The sequence below is a fragment of the Microtus pennsylvanicus genome, chromosome 6 (assembly GCF_037038515.1).
Source record: "Microtus pennsylvanicus isolate mMicPen1 chromosome 6, mMicPen1.hap1, whole genome shotgun sequence".
In the NCBI taxonomy this organism is placed as follows: domain Eukaryota; kingdom Metazoa; phylum Chordata; class Mammalia; order Rodentia; family Cricetidae; genus Microtus; species Microtus pennsylvanicus.
In genome coordinates this window covers 122,556,934-122,573,308 of record NC_134584.1, presented here as the reverse complement: position 1 = coordinate 122,573,308, position 16,375 = coordinate 122,556,934, and the positions used below count along the sequence as shown (strand labels likewise).

General features: G+C 51.3%; 1 protein-coding gene and 1 pseudogene across 1 annotated transcript; both read left to right on the top strand.

The window, feature by feature from the left end:
* Positions 1 to 1,027: 1,027 nt before the first annotated feature.
* LOC142853002 (large ribosomal subunit protein uL11m pseudogene) lies at positions 1,028 to 1,872 on the top strand (annotated as a pseudogene).
* A 2,060-nt stretch (positions 1,873 to 3,932) lies between these two features.
* On the top strand, positions 3,933 to 14,720 carry Dbndd1 (dysbindin domain containing 1). Its single transcript, XM_075977604.1, is given in 5 exon segments — positions 3,933 to 4,105; positions 4,107 to 4,185; positions 9,953 to 10,084; positions 10,853 to 10,993; positions 13,557 to 14,720. Coding segments are annotated over 5 exon segments (654 nt in total). The 5' UTR covers positions 3,933 to 3,961; the 3' UTR covers positions 13,715 to 14,720.
* Positions 14,721 to 16,375: the final 1,655 nt, after the last annotated feature.

The window sequence follows — 16,375 nt, the reverse complement described above, 5'->3', positions numbered from 1 at the left end:
ACAATGATGAACAGCTTGGGGAGCACAGACTGGAGATTCCCTAGGATCCAACAAGACCCACCCAGATAAGGGCGGCTCATGCAGAATTTAGGTCATGATATTCAGAAAAGAGCCTTTTCTTCACACCTACAGCTTAAGAACATTCTGTTGTTTGTTGTGGTTTTTCTTTTGTCTTTTTTTTTTTTTTTCCGAGGCAGGGTTTCTCTGTGTAACAGCCCTGGCTATCCTGGAGCTCACTCTGTAGACCAGGCTGGCCTCAAACTCACAGAGATCCATCTGCCTCTGCCTCCTGAGTGCTGGGATTAAACCACCCCTGCCCAGCCAGAAAGTTTTAATCAACACCAAGCAGGGCAGTTCAGAAGGCCAGACACATGACATCAGTTTCCTGAAAAATCCTAGAGCAAACGTTGATACCCACAAATCAACTAACCAATCCTCTAAGGTTTGGCTCCTCTCAAAACCAGTTGGTTGACTAATTAAGCTACCATAGCCCGCTGCGTCAACACACTGAAGGCATAGATAGTGGTTTGACAAAACTGGTCTTTATCTTAGAAGTAAATGTTGAAATATTCGAAAATGAAATGATGAGGTGTGTTTAGAAATTTGCTTCAGAACATTAGGTGTAGAGGAAGGTGGCTGAACACAGAGAAGGCCACTTATAACCTGGTTACTTGTTGGGTTGGGGTTAAAGGTGGGCATATGATGCTGTTCTCCCTACTGTGTGTTTCGAGAAGGTCCTTCATGGATATGCAAAGATAAAACAGACGCTGGCTCAAAAATCATACCACCTGTCAGTAACAAGCATGGAAATCTTTGACAAGAACCTGTTCCTATCTTTCATCCATCTTTCAAACGGAAAGCACCACTAAACAAAAATTGCTGTTACCAGATACTGACTGTGGGCTGGAGAGATGACTCAGCAGTCAAGAGCACTGACTGCTCTTCCAGAAGACCCCAGTTCAATTCCCAACACCCATGTGGCAGCTCACAACTGTCTGCAACTCCAAGATATGACACCATCGACCTCTGACCTAAGATGGCAGCGTTCTGAGCGTAGTTCTTGCTGCTCTAAGGCGAACTAATACTGAAAGTCCCGCATCATGTCGAAGCTGAGCCGGGTCACTCGGACCCTCAAGAAGCCCGAGGCCGGTGGCGTGATCCGGACTATCGTGCGAGCGGGCCAGGCTATGCCTGGGCCCCCACTAGGTCCCATCTTGGGGCAGCGAGGTGTCTCTATCAACCAGTTCTGCAAAGAATTCAACGAGAAGACAAAGGACATCAAAGACGGCATTCCCCTGCCTACAAAGATTTTTGTGAAGCCCGACAGGACATTTGAGCTCAAGATTGGGCAACCCACTGTTTCCTACTTCTTGAAGGCAGCAGCTGGGATTGAGAAGGGGGCCCGGCAGACAGGGAGAGAGGTGGCAGGCCTGGTGAGTGTGAAGCAGATATACGAGATTGCCTGTGTCAAAGCTAAGGATGACGCTTTCGCCATGCAAGACGTGCCCCTGTCTTCTGTTGTCCGGTCCATCATTGGCTCCGCCCGCTCCCTGGACATTCGTGTGGTGAAGGACCTCAATGCAGAAGAACTGGCAGCTTTCCAGAAGGAACGAGCCATGGTTTTGGCTGTTCAGAAAGAGGCAGATTTGGCAGCCCAGGCAGAAGCTGCCAAGAAGTGAAACCAACCTTCTACACTCTGGGATTTTGAAAGAAGAGGCGAAGAAGGGGGCCCACTGAGAAAGCTGAGCCCAAGGAGAGGAAGGGACTTCATGGCAAGATGATTTATAGTTTCGTGACTTTATATATTTCTATACATGTGCTGTGCCAAGGGATCAAGCTTAAATAAACATCCTTTGTCATCCAAAAAAAAAATATATGACACCATCACACACACAGACAAACATGCAGGCAAGACACCAGTGCACATAAAATAAAAAATAAATCATATATAAACATACTGGCTGTGTAACAAGGAACCCTAGAGCACAGAGGCAATACAGTACCTAACCGGTTTTGCTCATGAATCTGAAACTTGGCTATGACTTACTGGGGCAGCCTACCCCGCCCCCCTATCACTCTCTTCCTGGAAAACTCAAAAGTAGTATTTGGAACCACCTGAGCATAGTCAGGCCAGCTGTTGGCCAGGATCTCAAAGAGATTGCCAGTCAGAACGTACACAAGTGAAGTCTGGGTAGCCTGGTTTTCTCACCACACGGTGACCTGGTTTTTACAGGAGCCTTCCAAGGAAGCTGGACTGTTCTTATGACATAGCCTTGGATGTCACCTGGTATCACATCTACCGTTCTCCACTGGCCGATGCAGTCACAGGCTCTGACAACACTGAAGTGCCCTGATGGTAATGGTTCTGGAAGGATCACATCTGGTGCTTTGGGTTTGTTTGTTGAGACAGGGTCCCCTGCAGCCGAGGCTGACCTCAGAGCGGCTGTGTAACAGAGGATGATCTTGAACTCCTGTTCCTCCTGCCTCTACCTGTGAAGTGCTGGGATTCTAAGTGTGTAGCCCCATGGTCGGCTCCATGGCATTTTGAAAAACACAACATTGCTGCCCCAGCTGACTAGGAGTGGCCTATGCCCAAACACTATGGTCAGTGGTCACCAAGGTGGTCAATGGTCTCTCGTGCTAACCCTATACCCTAGCTTTGCCCCAGGCAGGGAACTAATGACTAAGAATGACCATTTGCCTCAGCTTCAGAGGGCCTTAACCAGCAGGTAGCTGTTTCCTTGTTTTGTAAACTAAAGAAAAGCAGAACTATTAACTTTCTGGAATTGGCCTTCAGGCTCAAAGGCCACAGACTACCTAGGGTCCACTAGATCTGGGCAGGAAGCCAGAGCTTTCACTCCCATCCTACTGAATGAATGAAGCTGTTTGACCACTGCCCTTCTAGCCATCCATTCTACCCGGGGCAGGATCAAACTTATCCATCAGTTCACCCCTCTCAGGATAACGAACCCATCTTCCCGGATACTTGCTTTGTTTCAAGTTGGGCTTTCTGACTTCTAGCCCTGAATATGCAACCTGGGGAAAGTTACTGTCTCTGAGGTTGGCATCTTCAGATCTCTGGGAGGAGTAAAGAGATACTGTGTGTTTTATTGCTGCGATGAAACCCTACGACCAAAACAACTTGGGGAGGAAAGGGTTTATTTGGCTTGTGCCTCCACAGAATTATTCACCATCAAAGGAAGTCAGGGCAGGAACCTAGAGGCAGTAGCTGATGCAGATGCCATGGAGAAACTTGGCTTGCTCCTCATGTCTTGCACAGACTATTTTTCTTACAGAACCCTGGACCACCAACCCAGGGTTGGCACTACCCACAATGGGCTGGTACCGCCCACATCAATAATTAATAAGAAAATGCCCCACAGCTGGCCATTGCGAAGGCGTTTTCTTAACGCCTACCTCTCAGATGACTTCAGCTGTGTTAAGTTGACATAAAACTATTCAGTACCCTGTGCAATGCAAGCAGGCCGGGTGCAGGCAGGACTGGCGTTTAGAGATGGGACTCCAATTGTGGGCTCTCAATATGTCCAAGGCCTTCTTTATCCAGGTCACCAACCCCTGAGCTCCACCCCCCGCCTTGAACTCTCAGTATGGATTCATATAGCATTAATTAGATCCACAAGTCCAGGTTTATAGGATGAGGGGTCTGGTGCTGCTTTGACCCTTCTTGTACGACCTCCTTTTCTAGCTCCGCCAGGCGCCTCACGTAGTTGGCGCCCCACAAATACTTATGGATGGATGGACCGAAGCCCGCGCAGCTTGTCAGTGCGCAGGAGTCCTGGACTGCAGTGGCAAGCTGTAGCCCTTGGTCGACAAAGGGGGCAAAGGGCTACGTCCCTGCTGGAGGAGTAGGGGTGTGGGGATGGGGGTTGTTGTTGGCCAGGTCGGCAGGGGGCGCCCGAGGAACAGGGCGGGGCCGCACCTGTGCTGCTGGCTGCTAGAGATGGGGAGGGGACCGGCGCCCGAAGCAGCTGCGCGCCCCGCCCCGCGGCCTCCTCCCCGCCGTCGCGGCCCCTTGGCTGCTGCCCCGATGCGCTGCTGCCGAAGCTCGGACCCAGTAGTCGCCAGAGCAGTTAATGCATCCGGGCCGGCTCGCATCGCCGCTGCCCACACCCCTCGCGGACCCCATTGGCCGCATGGAGTCTCCGGAGAGCGCTGGTCGGGGAGGTGAGTAGGATCCAGGTCCCCCAAACCCCAGCAACAAACCGCAGCCCCTCCCTCTGCCTACTGGCCCGCTGCTCCCGAGGCCTGGAGACCGGCGGGTGCCTCCTGAGCCCGCCCGTCCGACTCAGAGCTGGGGGGCGGAAGAGGGGGCCGGGCCAGCGCCTTGGAAATGTGTGGGGACCCGGCTCGGGAAGCACAGACCGCGTCTCTTCTGCTCTTCAAGCTCCGGGTTCAGAAAGCCTTGCTAACTGCCCTCCTAGGCGGTGGCGAGGGGTTTCACCCTGAACCCCCTACCAGCCGAGGCTGGGAGTGGGGGAGGGGCGTGCCGGGACCCGACTTAGGGGTCTGGAGAGGGGATCCTTGGAGACGATGCTACCCGCTTGTTCACGCGTAGGCTTTGTTCGCCCCAGCGGCGAAACCGGGAGGAATGACAAGAGGCGGAAAGGGGTCTGGGGCTCCGGGCTGAGCTGGGGTTTTGGTGAGGTCATGGCGCATGCACCCGAGCTCCTGGTGCTGCAGGGCAGCGGTGTCCGTGCTGCCCAGCGGCCACATATTTGGAAGGGAAGGTGTGAATGGTATGTTCCCTCCTCAGCCTCTCCCAGCAGTTAGGGACCCAACAGAGGGTTAAGGTCCCACCCGAGTCTGCTCTTCTTGGAGTCTGCCCACAGGCGGCTGGCTAACAATAGGGGGGGACTCTTAAAATCACCTCCCCTCCCGGCTTTCCAGAAAGCTTTTTAGGGATCAATCGCTGTGGGAATTTGGATGTAAGCTAAAGTCCTTCGCTTGCCTAGCCATGCCCAACACCTCTAGGATTTCCTAAAGGTCCCATCCCAAGGAGCTACTAGGTGCCTGAGGATTTGGCCAGCTTGTCATTCTGCTGACATCCCAGTCACACGACGACTTCTTGAAGCCCAAAGGGCTGCCCCCTGGGAGCTGTCCCCAAGTTGTCTCCTGGTTCTGCAGGCGGGGAGTAATGTCCTGTTTGAGAACCCTTATCCTCCTAAGCACCAGACATCATTCGGCCCTTGGGACTGGTTGTGCTTTTTGTTGTTTTGTTTTTATGGGAGATCAGATTTCTTTTTTAAAAAAAATTTAATTTTTTTAAAAAGAAAACAATTTTTTTTTATTTTACATACTAATCCCAGTTTCCTCTCCCTCCCCTCCTTCCGTATTCCCCACCACACCACCCCCATCCACTACTCAGAGAGGGCAAGGCACATTGCTTTGCGAAGGTCCAAGGCCCTCCCTACTACATCCAGGCCGAGCAAGGCATCCATTCAAAGAGAACAGGTTCCCAAAATACCAGTACAAGCAGTAGGGACAAATCCTGGTGCCACCGCCAGTGGCCCCCCGCAGTCTGCCCCTGCCATACAGCTGTCACCAACATTCAGAGGGACTAGTTTGGACCTATGCTAGTTCTGTACCCTGTCCAGCTGGAGTTGGTGAACTGTTTCTGTGGGCGTCCCCATCATGGTCTTGATCTCGTGCTATTGAAAGTCCCAGGACCCTTGGTCTTCCCAGCACCAGCTCTGTGGGTACCAGAAGGTAGATGGTTTGGAGAGCAAGGACTTGCTGCAGAGCTCAGGGCTGATTTTGAGCTGTGTGATGTTGGCAACCTGCCTGTGCCCCCTAAGTCTCCGTTAGCACGTCTGTCAGTACAGACAGCCCCTTGTATAGGACAGAGATTTTTCTTTCCTTCTCTGAGAAAGGAAGTGCTTGCCCAAAAGCTTAGACGCAGATGGAATGGGTTGTTTCTGATGCCTAAATCACTGGCCGGGGCAGTCACTTAGTTCACCCAATTCAGTGAACGTACACCAGGTACCTATTCTGTGCAGGTGCTCGGCCTGCTTGTAGGGAGGAGAAAACCAAGAGGGTTTGTGCTCTCGGGGCCTTTAGCGGTGTTTTCTGCATCCTGAGCTAGCAAGCTCTACTTGGTGGGACTTCATAAGGCTTCATGTGGGTGACTGTCACATCTGAGTGACCCTTTGTTTTGGAGCATGTGAAACACACACACACACACACACACACACACACACACGCAGAGCCCACTGTGGTGGAGGTGTGTATACCACCTCCCAGGATCATAGCCAGGCTAGCTCATACAGACCTTATCAACCTACCTTCCATATTTTGCATCAAATCTAGACTCATTTTCATCAATAGCCATTGAAGAAACTACCTCCAAAAGGAAAAAATTTTTATAAAGTATCGTTAAGTCAGGGTCTGACAATGTAGCGCTGGCTATACTAGCGCTTGCTATGTAGACCAGGCTGGCCTCAAACTCACAGAGCTCTCCTGCCTCCACCCCCTGGGTGCTGAGATTAAAGGTGTGTACCATCATGACAAGCCTAATATACAACTCTTATACCTAAATAATTGGAGGGGGGGAGATCTCATTACACAGCCCTGGGTGGTCTGGAGCTCACAGAGACCTACCTGCCTGCCCCTCGAGTTGCTGGAATTAAAGAGTTTGAGCAGCTGCTCCATCAGGCCCAGCTACTAAATTTCTTTCTTAAAAACTGTGCAGACCATGGAGTTAAAGCATTCGCATAAAAGTGTAGAAAGCTCTCTCCTTGAGAAGCCCACCTGAGCCTTTGGGGACCAAGTCTCTGTCTCTTGCCCACCTCTAAGGGGTCCCAGAGTCTGCACTCGAGACTGAGAGCAGACATGGTGTCTCAGCTTCCTTAACTGAACTGATGGCATGGATTTGGGGCGTGAGATGCTGGGGAAATGGGGCTCAGGTAGCCCCTATTTGTGACCATTTCTCCCTCCTGGTGGCCATTTCGTTTACATTTATTTATTTGTATCATTAATTCATCTGTTCACTTGTTCAGTGGCACAAAGCATGGCCGGGCCTTTGGAGCACAGCAAGATTTGGGCCTAGCTTTCAAGCCACGAATGTACTAGAAATAGGCCAACAGCAAAGCCCTTTGGAAACTCAGTACTCTAGCTCCGAGCGCCACCCACAGGTTAGGGTAACAGCAGCAGCCCCCCCCCCCCTCGAGGTTGTACCAGAGCTGAGGATCGCTGTGGAGTCCTTCCCAGGGCATCAGACACCCACTTCCCTCTATCCTGCCCAGGATGACTCCAGGAGATCTGAGCTACTAACTCCGACTGTCTGCCAGTATTTGACCCTGCCCTGGCCTGCCTAGTACGCTGGCTGCTTCCTAACTGGGAAGAACAACAGATTTTGTGGGTAGAGAATGTTTCTTCCCCCCTACAGTACCTTGCAAAGAAGGTGCAGACTGACCTGGATGATTCTTAGCACAGCCATTCATTGTGGGGGCTTGGGGTCATCCATTCAGACAGACAGAGATTGAGGGTCAGTCATTCATTCACACACACACACACACACACACACACACACACACACACACGGACCGGGGTCATAGGCTTCCTCTGTCCTGGCATATTTTGACTTCTGGCTTCAAACTCAAGATCTGCCTGCTGCCACTTCCCAGCTGCTGGGGTTGTAAGTGTAACCACTACAGCAGCCTCAACACTGGTCAGTTTACTTGTTTGGAGACATTCTCACTGAGCCCTGCCTCCACCTCCCAAGTGCAGGGTCCACAGGCATGTACCACAAGAATGTTCCTGATGGTGACATTTCCATCTTCCTCATTCTCCTCCCAGGGATTTGGCTTAGGACAAAGCACCAGGATTTTCAGGATAAGACAGGACCAAGGCCAAAGCAAGATGATGACATAAAGACTTTACAGATAATGCTTGACAAGCGTGCAGGATGTTCTGGGTTTGATCCCCAGGACCCCATACCAAGAGCTACCGCATCTCATTGATTCTCATGGACAAAATACGAAAGGATGCAGTAAGGCCACTGCTCTCTTGTCGCAGGGGCTGAAGACTCGTGTGATCCTAGGATCTCCAGTGAGGGGCGCAAGACAGGGGTCATGCTTGCTATTTAGCTGAGGTCCTAGATGGGGTCCCCATCTCAGCACAATGTCCCAGAAAATAGAGGAAAGTGGTCAAGCAGTAGCTTTTCCCAGCACACTCCAATAGAACCTATAGTTCAGAGGCCCATAGTCCAAACACAACTGTGGCCTTCTATCATCCCCCTGTTCCGGCGCCCCTGGCCTCATATGAGATCCCACACTCCCCCTAGGTCCTTTGCATCACGGATGCTCCAGTCCCACATCTGCTGCAAGCACATTTCATCAGAAGCCGTCTAGTCTGACCTGCAGCTGTCGGCAGTGGGAGCCTGGGCTGTGGCCACCTCGGTTCAAGTCTTGCTCACAGCAGCAGCTGCTTTTTCTTGGTGTGTTCGGTGTTCATCACCCAGGGCTGCCAAAAATAATCCATGGGACACTTGTGCATAGATCCACAGATCACACGAGGGCTCTCATCCACACCAGGTACTCAGAGAGCCTTCAGGTGGGGGTCAGACACACCACGAAAGACCTAGAAACCAGAGAGGAAAGTCTCTGGGAAGAGCCCTAGAGAACAGGGCAGGGAGGTTAGGAAGGTAGGTACGCTCTCCTCTGGAAAGATGGTAACTTGGGGGACAGGCACAAGGGGACACACCTGACTAGCTATTGGGATCTCTGGCAGGGTGTGAGGAACTGGAAAGGAGATGAAGGGTATCTGCTAAGGGCTTTGAGATGCCCCATGGGAGAAACTGCCAGGATGGGGTATGGCGATACAGGAGAGGTCAGAAGGCCACTAAGTGACAGCTCCAAGTGCTGGAAAGGAAAGTACGAGGACCAGTGTGGGGCTGAGAAGCAGTCTCCATCCCAGCAGATGCCCGAGGGTCTCTTGTTCTCCAACCAGCAGTGGTGGTGCACTCGGGAGGCAGAGGCAGTTGGATCTCTGTGAGTTCGAGGCCAGCCTGGTCTACAAGAGCTAGTGCCAGGACAGACTCCAAAGCTACAGAGAAACCCTGTCTTGAACCACCCCCCCCAAAAAAAAAGAAAGAAAAAAAAAAGACAACCAATTTATTTTTTTTTTCCGAGACAGGGTTTCTCTGTAGCTTTGGAGCCTGTACTGGCACTAGCTCTTGTAGACCAGGCTGGCCTCGAACTCACAGAGATCCACCTGCCTCTGCCTCCCGAGTGCTGGAATTAAAGGCGTGCGCCACCACCGCCTGGCCCCAATTCATTTTTTGAAAAGAACATTCACCAAACTGCAATGGGGCTGATGGTGAAGGATGATGGGATAACAAGGATACCACTTTCTACTTCACGTCTTTTTCCATTGACTCCAAAGACTATATAAGGTTTTTTTTATTGATATTTATTGAGCTCTACATTTTTCTCTGCTCCCCTCCCCCTTTCAATCCTCCCTCAAGGTCCCCATGCTCCCAATTTACGCAGGAGATCTTGTGTAACATAGGTTTTTATAAGGAAGTCAGTCCCCAGCAGAAAGACAGGAACTCACAGGTGGTCACCTTAGGCCAGCCAAAACCTAGACAAACTGCAGTATAGAGACAATAGAGCCTTACACTGGCAAACCTGCTGTGGAGGAATTCCCATACTAAGAGCTCCCTGGAGCTGCACTGCCGAGCAGTCTGTCTGTCTGTCCGTCTGTCCACTCTCAGATATCCTTTGCCTACCCAGGGAGGGCAGGTCCTGAGAGGGAGCAGCAGCATCTCTGCATCCTAAGGCCATGAACCAGTCTGGGAACCCCTGGCCACAGCAGCATGTCAGAGGACCTGACTTACCAGCTCCTCATAGTCTTCCCCAACCATCTCAGATCCCAGTCCTGGAGGGATGTGGGGGCTCCCGAGTGTGGAGGTGACACTATGTCTTGGTTGCAGAGACTGTTAAAGAAGTCAAGGTACCACAGGCTGCCCTGAGTGTTCCAGCTCATGAGACACCTGTGACAGAGGAGGAAGAGCTTGGCATCCCAATACCAGCCCCAGGGTTCCTGCAGGTCACGGAGAGGAGGCGTAAGTATCACTGACCATCTCTGCGGCATAGAAGAACCCCAATTATTGGGGACAAAGCAGCCTGAGTGTGAAAGGCGGCAGCCCTGCCCAGTGATGGGCAACTGTGCATGCAAATTGCAAAATGGAGGAGCTGAGAAAGCTCTACAGTCTGGAGTGTGCAGAGCTATTGGACCTGTAGGTTTGCCTGGGTCTTGTCTAGTAGTGACTTTACAGAAAGTACCAGTTCAGGGAATGGCCCAATGGGTAAACTGACTGTTGTGTAATAGAACCTGAGTCCAGATCCCCAGAACTCCTGTAAAAACAAAACAAAATGGGGTGGGGGGATTGGAGAGATGGCTCAGAGGCTGCTCTTCAGAGGTAGTGAGTTCAATTCCCAGCAACCATGTGGTGACCATCTATAGTGCCCTCTTCTGGCATGTACGTGTACATGCATGTAGAACTCTGTGCACATAATAAAATCTTAAAAAAAAAAAGTCGTGGTAGTACATGCTTATAATCCCTGAACTGGGGAGGCAGGAACAGAGAGAATCCTCACAACTTCCTGGCCAGTATAGCCAAATTGGTTAGATGAAAATCCCCATCTCAAAAAAATAAGGCAGCGAACAACTGAGTTAGACAGCCATCAGCTTCGGCCTGCATGCATGTCACACATGTATGGAAACACACATCAACCCAAAGTGCCAGATCACCCATGTGGGAGGAAACCGCTGAGGTGTAGTAGCCTGATCAGGTGGGACCGAGAGGTAACTATGTCTCCTGCACCCCTAGAGCCTCTGAGCAGCGTCTCCTCTCTGGAGGTCCACTTCGATCTCCTGGACCTCACTGAGCTGACTGACATGTCTGACCAGGAACTGGCCGAGGTCTTTGCGGACTCTGACGACGAGAACCTTGCCACTGACTCCCCAGCAGGTGAGGCTGCACACTGGCTTGGGGAAAGGTCAGGGGGAGTCCTGGGGTCACCCAATTGTGTGTTTAGTCCTCATATTTCATCCTTATTTATATTTTGCACTATTTCCCACATGCGAAGGAATTTCCCTCCTACCCTATCTACTTCTTCACTTCTTCGAGTGAACAGGAAGCCAAAGCTATTATTCCTTGCAAATATAATGCAGCACAAATTCTAACTGGTATTAATAATAAAAACTCGGAGTCAGCTATCGAGGATCAGAGAAGCAGAGCGGCAGCCACTACAGTGCTCAGACCAAAGGGGCAAGCCTGTCCTCAGACTGCACTGAGCTCCTGTCTCTTCCTGCCTTATATTCCTCTCTCCACCCAGCCATATCATTCCTGTCTCCACCTCCCTAGTGCTGGGATTAAAGGTCTGGGGTCCCAACTACTGGGATCACTTTTGTGTGAGCTCTGTTTTTTTTTTTTTTTAAGACTGGATCAATTTCGTATGGCTCAAGGCAGCCTTGAACTAACAGAGATCTGTCTGTCCCTCAAGTCCTGAGATTAAAGGTGTGAGCCACCACTGCCTGGCCTCTAGTGGCTTAGCTCTGACACGTTCACACCAATGCACATAAAATAAAGTTTAAAAAAATTAAAAAAAAAAGAAAGAAAAAACAAAACAAAGCTGGGTGGTGGTGCACACCTTTAATCCCAGCATTCGGGAGGCAGAAGGAGACAGAGCTCTTGTGAGTCTGAGGTCAGCCTGGTCTGCAAAGTGAGTACTAAGACAGCCAGGGCTTTTATTACACAGAGAAACTCTTATCTTGAAAAACAAAACAAGCCGGGTGGTGGCGGTGCATGCCTTTAATCCCAGCACTTGGAAGGCGGAGGCAAGCAGATCTCTGTGAGTCTGAGGTTGGCCTGATCTACAAGAGCTAGTTCCAGGATAGGCTCCAAAGCTACAGAGAAACCCTGTCTCGAAAAACCATTAATAATAATAATAATAAAAAGATAAAGAGAAAAGAAAAACAAAAGACGTAGTTGGTTTCACTGTGTAGCCCCTGGCTGACCTCTTTGTAGACCAAAGTAGTCTCAAACTCTGAAGATCCAACTGCCTCTTATCTCCCAAGTACTGGAATTAAAGTTACCACCACATATGGCATTTCAACATCTTAAAAAAAATGCAAAAAAAACCAAAAAAGCAAAAAACAAAAACAAAACAACAACAAAAAAAAAAAAAGCCGGGCGGTGGTGGCGCACGCCTTTAATCCCAGCGCTCGGGAGGCAGAGGCAGGTGGATCTCTGTGAGTTCGAGGCCAGCCTGGTCTACAAGAGCTAGTTCCAGGACAGGAACCAAAGCTACAGAGAAACCATGCCTCGAAAAACCAAAAAAAAAAAAAACCAAAAAAAAAAAAAAGTACCAATGTGACCTTCAGCTGTCTACTTTGTGCTGTGGGGTAGGAAAAGCAAAGGAACTGAGCCCCACCCACGACCAGCTTCAGCTTCTCCCACCCCCAAGTCAAAACAGGTATATACAACCTGGGATGAGACCTATATGTACACTGAGGGCCTCGTGAAAGGCACTTGCCGTCCTTTTCCTCTTTTCTTCTGAGACAAGGTCTCGCCATGTAGCCTGTTGCCCTGAAACTCAGAGATCCACTTTCTTTTGCCCCCCAAGTTCTGGGAAGTCACCATCCTTATTGAAGGAACTCCAGCCCCAGCGAGGGTCTGCAGATCAGCTGCTCACATGCTTCCTGGAGGTGGTTGGTGGTGTGACACACACATACATAGACACACACACACATGAGAAGCTGTGGGCTCTGAGACAGGACAGCTACATGAAGGAGGACCCTGGCTCCACCTCATGGGTGTCCTTGTCCCATGTCTCCTGCAGAATGGAGTTCTGCCTGATCCTGGTGGCATCCCTTCCTTTCGAGTGCGTGTGTGGGCGGAGCCAGGAATGCCCCATGACAGCTGTGGTGGGAACACATGTGGCTGGACATGCAGAACGGGGGTAGCTCAACTCCAACCCAACTGTGCCCCTAGCCCCATGTGGCCTGCACCCTGGAGAGGAGCTGAAGTCTCACGATGGGGCACAGACTATCAGGTTTGCAGGGCCCCAAGCCGTACTAAGCCACTTAGGAAGTCAAGGCTTGGGCAGTATCTTATCAGGTTCACATAGGGGACAGGGCAGATAATCTCAAGACTTAACTTGAGCCAGGCAGAGTGGTGCATGGCTTCAGTCCCAACACTGGGGAAGCAGAGAAGAGTGGATCTCTGAGTTTGAGGCCAGCCTGATCTATGTGGTAAGTACTAGTCCAGCCAAAGCTATATGGTGAGCCAAAAAAAATTTAAAAAACAAAACAAATAAAACTTAGCATTGACTTCAGTGACTCCTAGGGACATCAGAAAAGCCCTTGCCCATTATCTAAAATCTTCAGCACAGTGGCAGACACCAAGAAAGCCTATGCATACCCAGAAGCAGTGGCAACAAGACCGGCAGAGCCACAGTGTGGAGCCTCAGCCCCTGCCCACCCCCTACCCCATTTTCCTGAATCCTAGACTTTTTCTGTGTTCTTCCCAGGTCTGCACCCACTATCTAGAGCTGGCTGCCTACGCTCCCCTTCCTGGACAAAAACAAGGGCGGAGCAGAACCGTGAGAAACAGCCCCCCAGTGACCCGGAACGACAAGGTACAGCTGTGGACACGTTCCTCACTGTGGAGGGGCCCAAGGAAAATTAGCACAACTCCATCTCTTCCAGAGTTGCTGAAGGGCTCGGCCAGACCACCATGATGGCAAATCAGGACAGTATCGACATAAGAGACACATTCTGTTAACTCCAAGACTCCAGCCATCACTTGACAACAGGTCCAAGTCTGGGTGCCGGGCACCGGCCTCTGGGCACCCCAGCACAAGCACAGCCCAGTGGCCTTAGGTCCAGCTGGTTCCTGGACCCCGAATCAGGGATGACACTGTATGGAATCTCTGCCTTGGGATGAGAGGAGGAATGGAGTGGACAATGGTGGCCTCGGTCTTCTCAAGACTTGTCTCTAGGACAAGACGTTTTGTCTCTTGTGAGATTCCAAGTAGGTTCAAGGTATGGGGATCCAAGCCCATGAGAGCTGCCCAGGAACCTGTAGGGGGATGGATATCCAACCTCGGTGAGCTCATAAGCCCAAAGTAGATTTGGTGGTCAATCATGGGCTGGCTCTACTGTCCAGCCGAGTGGCAGGGACAGGTTACTTCCCTAAGACTTGCACCCTTCCTCTGCCCTGGGCAGATGCCACTGTTTGCGGTCTCACCCCAGGCTTGCTCCTCTGTGTCTGTGGGTGTGACGGCTCAAAGGCTGAGGAGTCACCCCGTGTCTTCCTTCCTTCAGAACAACAAACCTGAGTGACAACTCCCAGATTGCTCAGAAGGACAGAGTACCGTCTCCCCATTCCTGTGTCTGTCATAAGGGCATCTCCTCTGCCTGTCCTCCACATCCCATGCCTAGCTCATCCACCCACATCTCCTGTCAAATGCTCAGTTGGGAGGCTCTGACACTGTGGATCCACCTCGGAGCAGCTCAGGGGAGGCAGGGCCAATCCAGCCGCCCACTCTGCTGCGACGCTGGACCCTCAGTTCAGACGCTCTCAACGCTACTTTCATGTGCTTGAGGACAACTCTGACTGCTGCTGTGACCACGAATCAAAGACTGGTTTTAAAATAAAGGTTTACTTGCGTTCTGTCCCTAGGCCAACCTGCGCTGCTGGCTGCTGCTCACTGTCTTCTGAGAAAGACAAGGCTTTTGATCTTCGTTTGCAGTGAATGCTCCTGGTGGCGGGTGGGGGTGGGGGAATGCCATGGACTGCTTCTGGGGGGCTGGGAGCAGCCTCGAGGACGCTCCCATTTCAGAGCCGCTCTGCCTCTGCACTGTTGACCCATAAATGTGGGTTATTTCTGCCTGTCTCCTGAAATGAAAACCAACCCCGGTTTCCAAAGGACACAACCCAGCAGCTGCCTTTTCATCTCAAGGTATCTGTGAACCCTTGGCTCCACTCCAGCCTGCCAGGGTCTTACCCCCACCATCCACTCTTCCTGCTGCAGCTCCCATGGGGCACATTTCCAGAGTCCCTGGACCAGTGGTCCTTCTAGCCGATATCAAAGTGCCACCGAGAGCTCTGCTGTGCTCTTCCAGGCTGTCCTTATTTGAGCTGCATTTTAGGGGCAAGTGTCCTGGATTTCTAGTCCCCAAGTAATACAACAAAAGGAACCACTAAGAAATAAAACCCTGCCAACTCTTCCAGCCAACAAAGGTGTCCTGAGCAGAAGGAGCACTTTGTCCAGAAGTCACAGGGAAGCCCAAACCTTGCTGCTTAAATTAACAAGAGAAATGAGGTGATTATGAAGCCAGCCAGGAGTGACCTTTCTGCAGGCTCAGGTGACCGTGACTTTCCACAGGGATAGTCAGGTCTACTGTGCACCTTCTGGGAATGGAGTGATTTCTGACACATTCTAAACATCCATGTCCCTTTCCCCTTTCCTCAGGGGGAGGCAGGCAGGGAGACGCTCTGCCAACCTCACTTGCTGAGCTGGGAAGAAAGGCCGGCTCACACCTCCTGCTGGCCTTTGCTGGCGTGCTCTCAGGTGTCCGGGATGGGTGGAGCAGCAGTGTGGTGTTACTTGTTCTGCTGTCTGGAAATGGAGCGCTGTGACACACACACCATGTCACACAGAACAGACAGGAAAAAGGGCTCCTCTGATAAGGTACCAGCAAAGCAACTGGCTCAAACAAGGTGAAGGTGTGGGTGGCAAGCCATGGGGACACTGACTGAACAGGATGAGAGGTGCAGCCCAAGTGCAGTTAGAAGTATGGCGACCACCTCAGGGTCTGTGACGCACACACTGCCTGTCCTCCACACCCCACAGCCCCGCTCCACCATCCCCATAGCCTGCCGCAGGCTCTGACACTGTAGATCTACAGGAGCAGTCCAGGAGCGACAGGGCCCAACCCAGCCACCCACCCCTCCGCTGGTCAGTGACTCTGGGAGAGTCCCACAAATATGCCAAAGTAGCAGCCTCAAACAAACCTGTGACAATGCTGGCTCTAGACTCTCTGTCAGAATCTACAATGTCACAGCCAAAGAATCACCCCTACCTCATCAGAGGGAGGCTAATACAAGACCCCCAGGACCCTAAGTAGCTCAGTGACTGAGACCATGATACAGGCTGAGCCCTGAAGATTTTAAAATTTTAATCATGTGGGGCTGGAGAGAGGGCTCAGCAGTTAAGAGCATCAGCTGCTGCTCTTCCAGGACCTGGGTTCAATTCCCAGCACCCACATGGTGGCTAACCCTAAACTGCAGCTCCAGAGGATCCAATTGGTATTGCTTACATGTGGTACACATACAGACATGCAG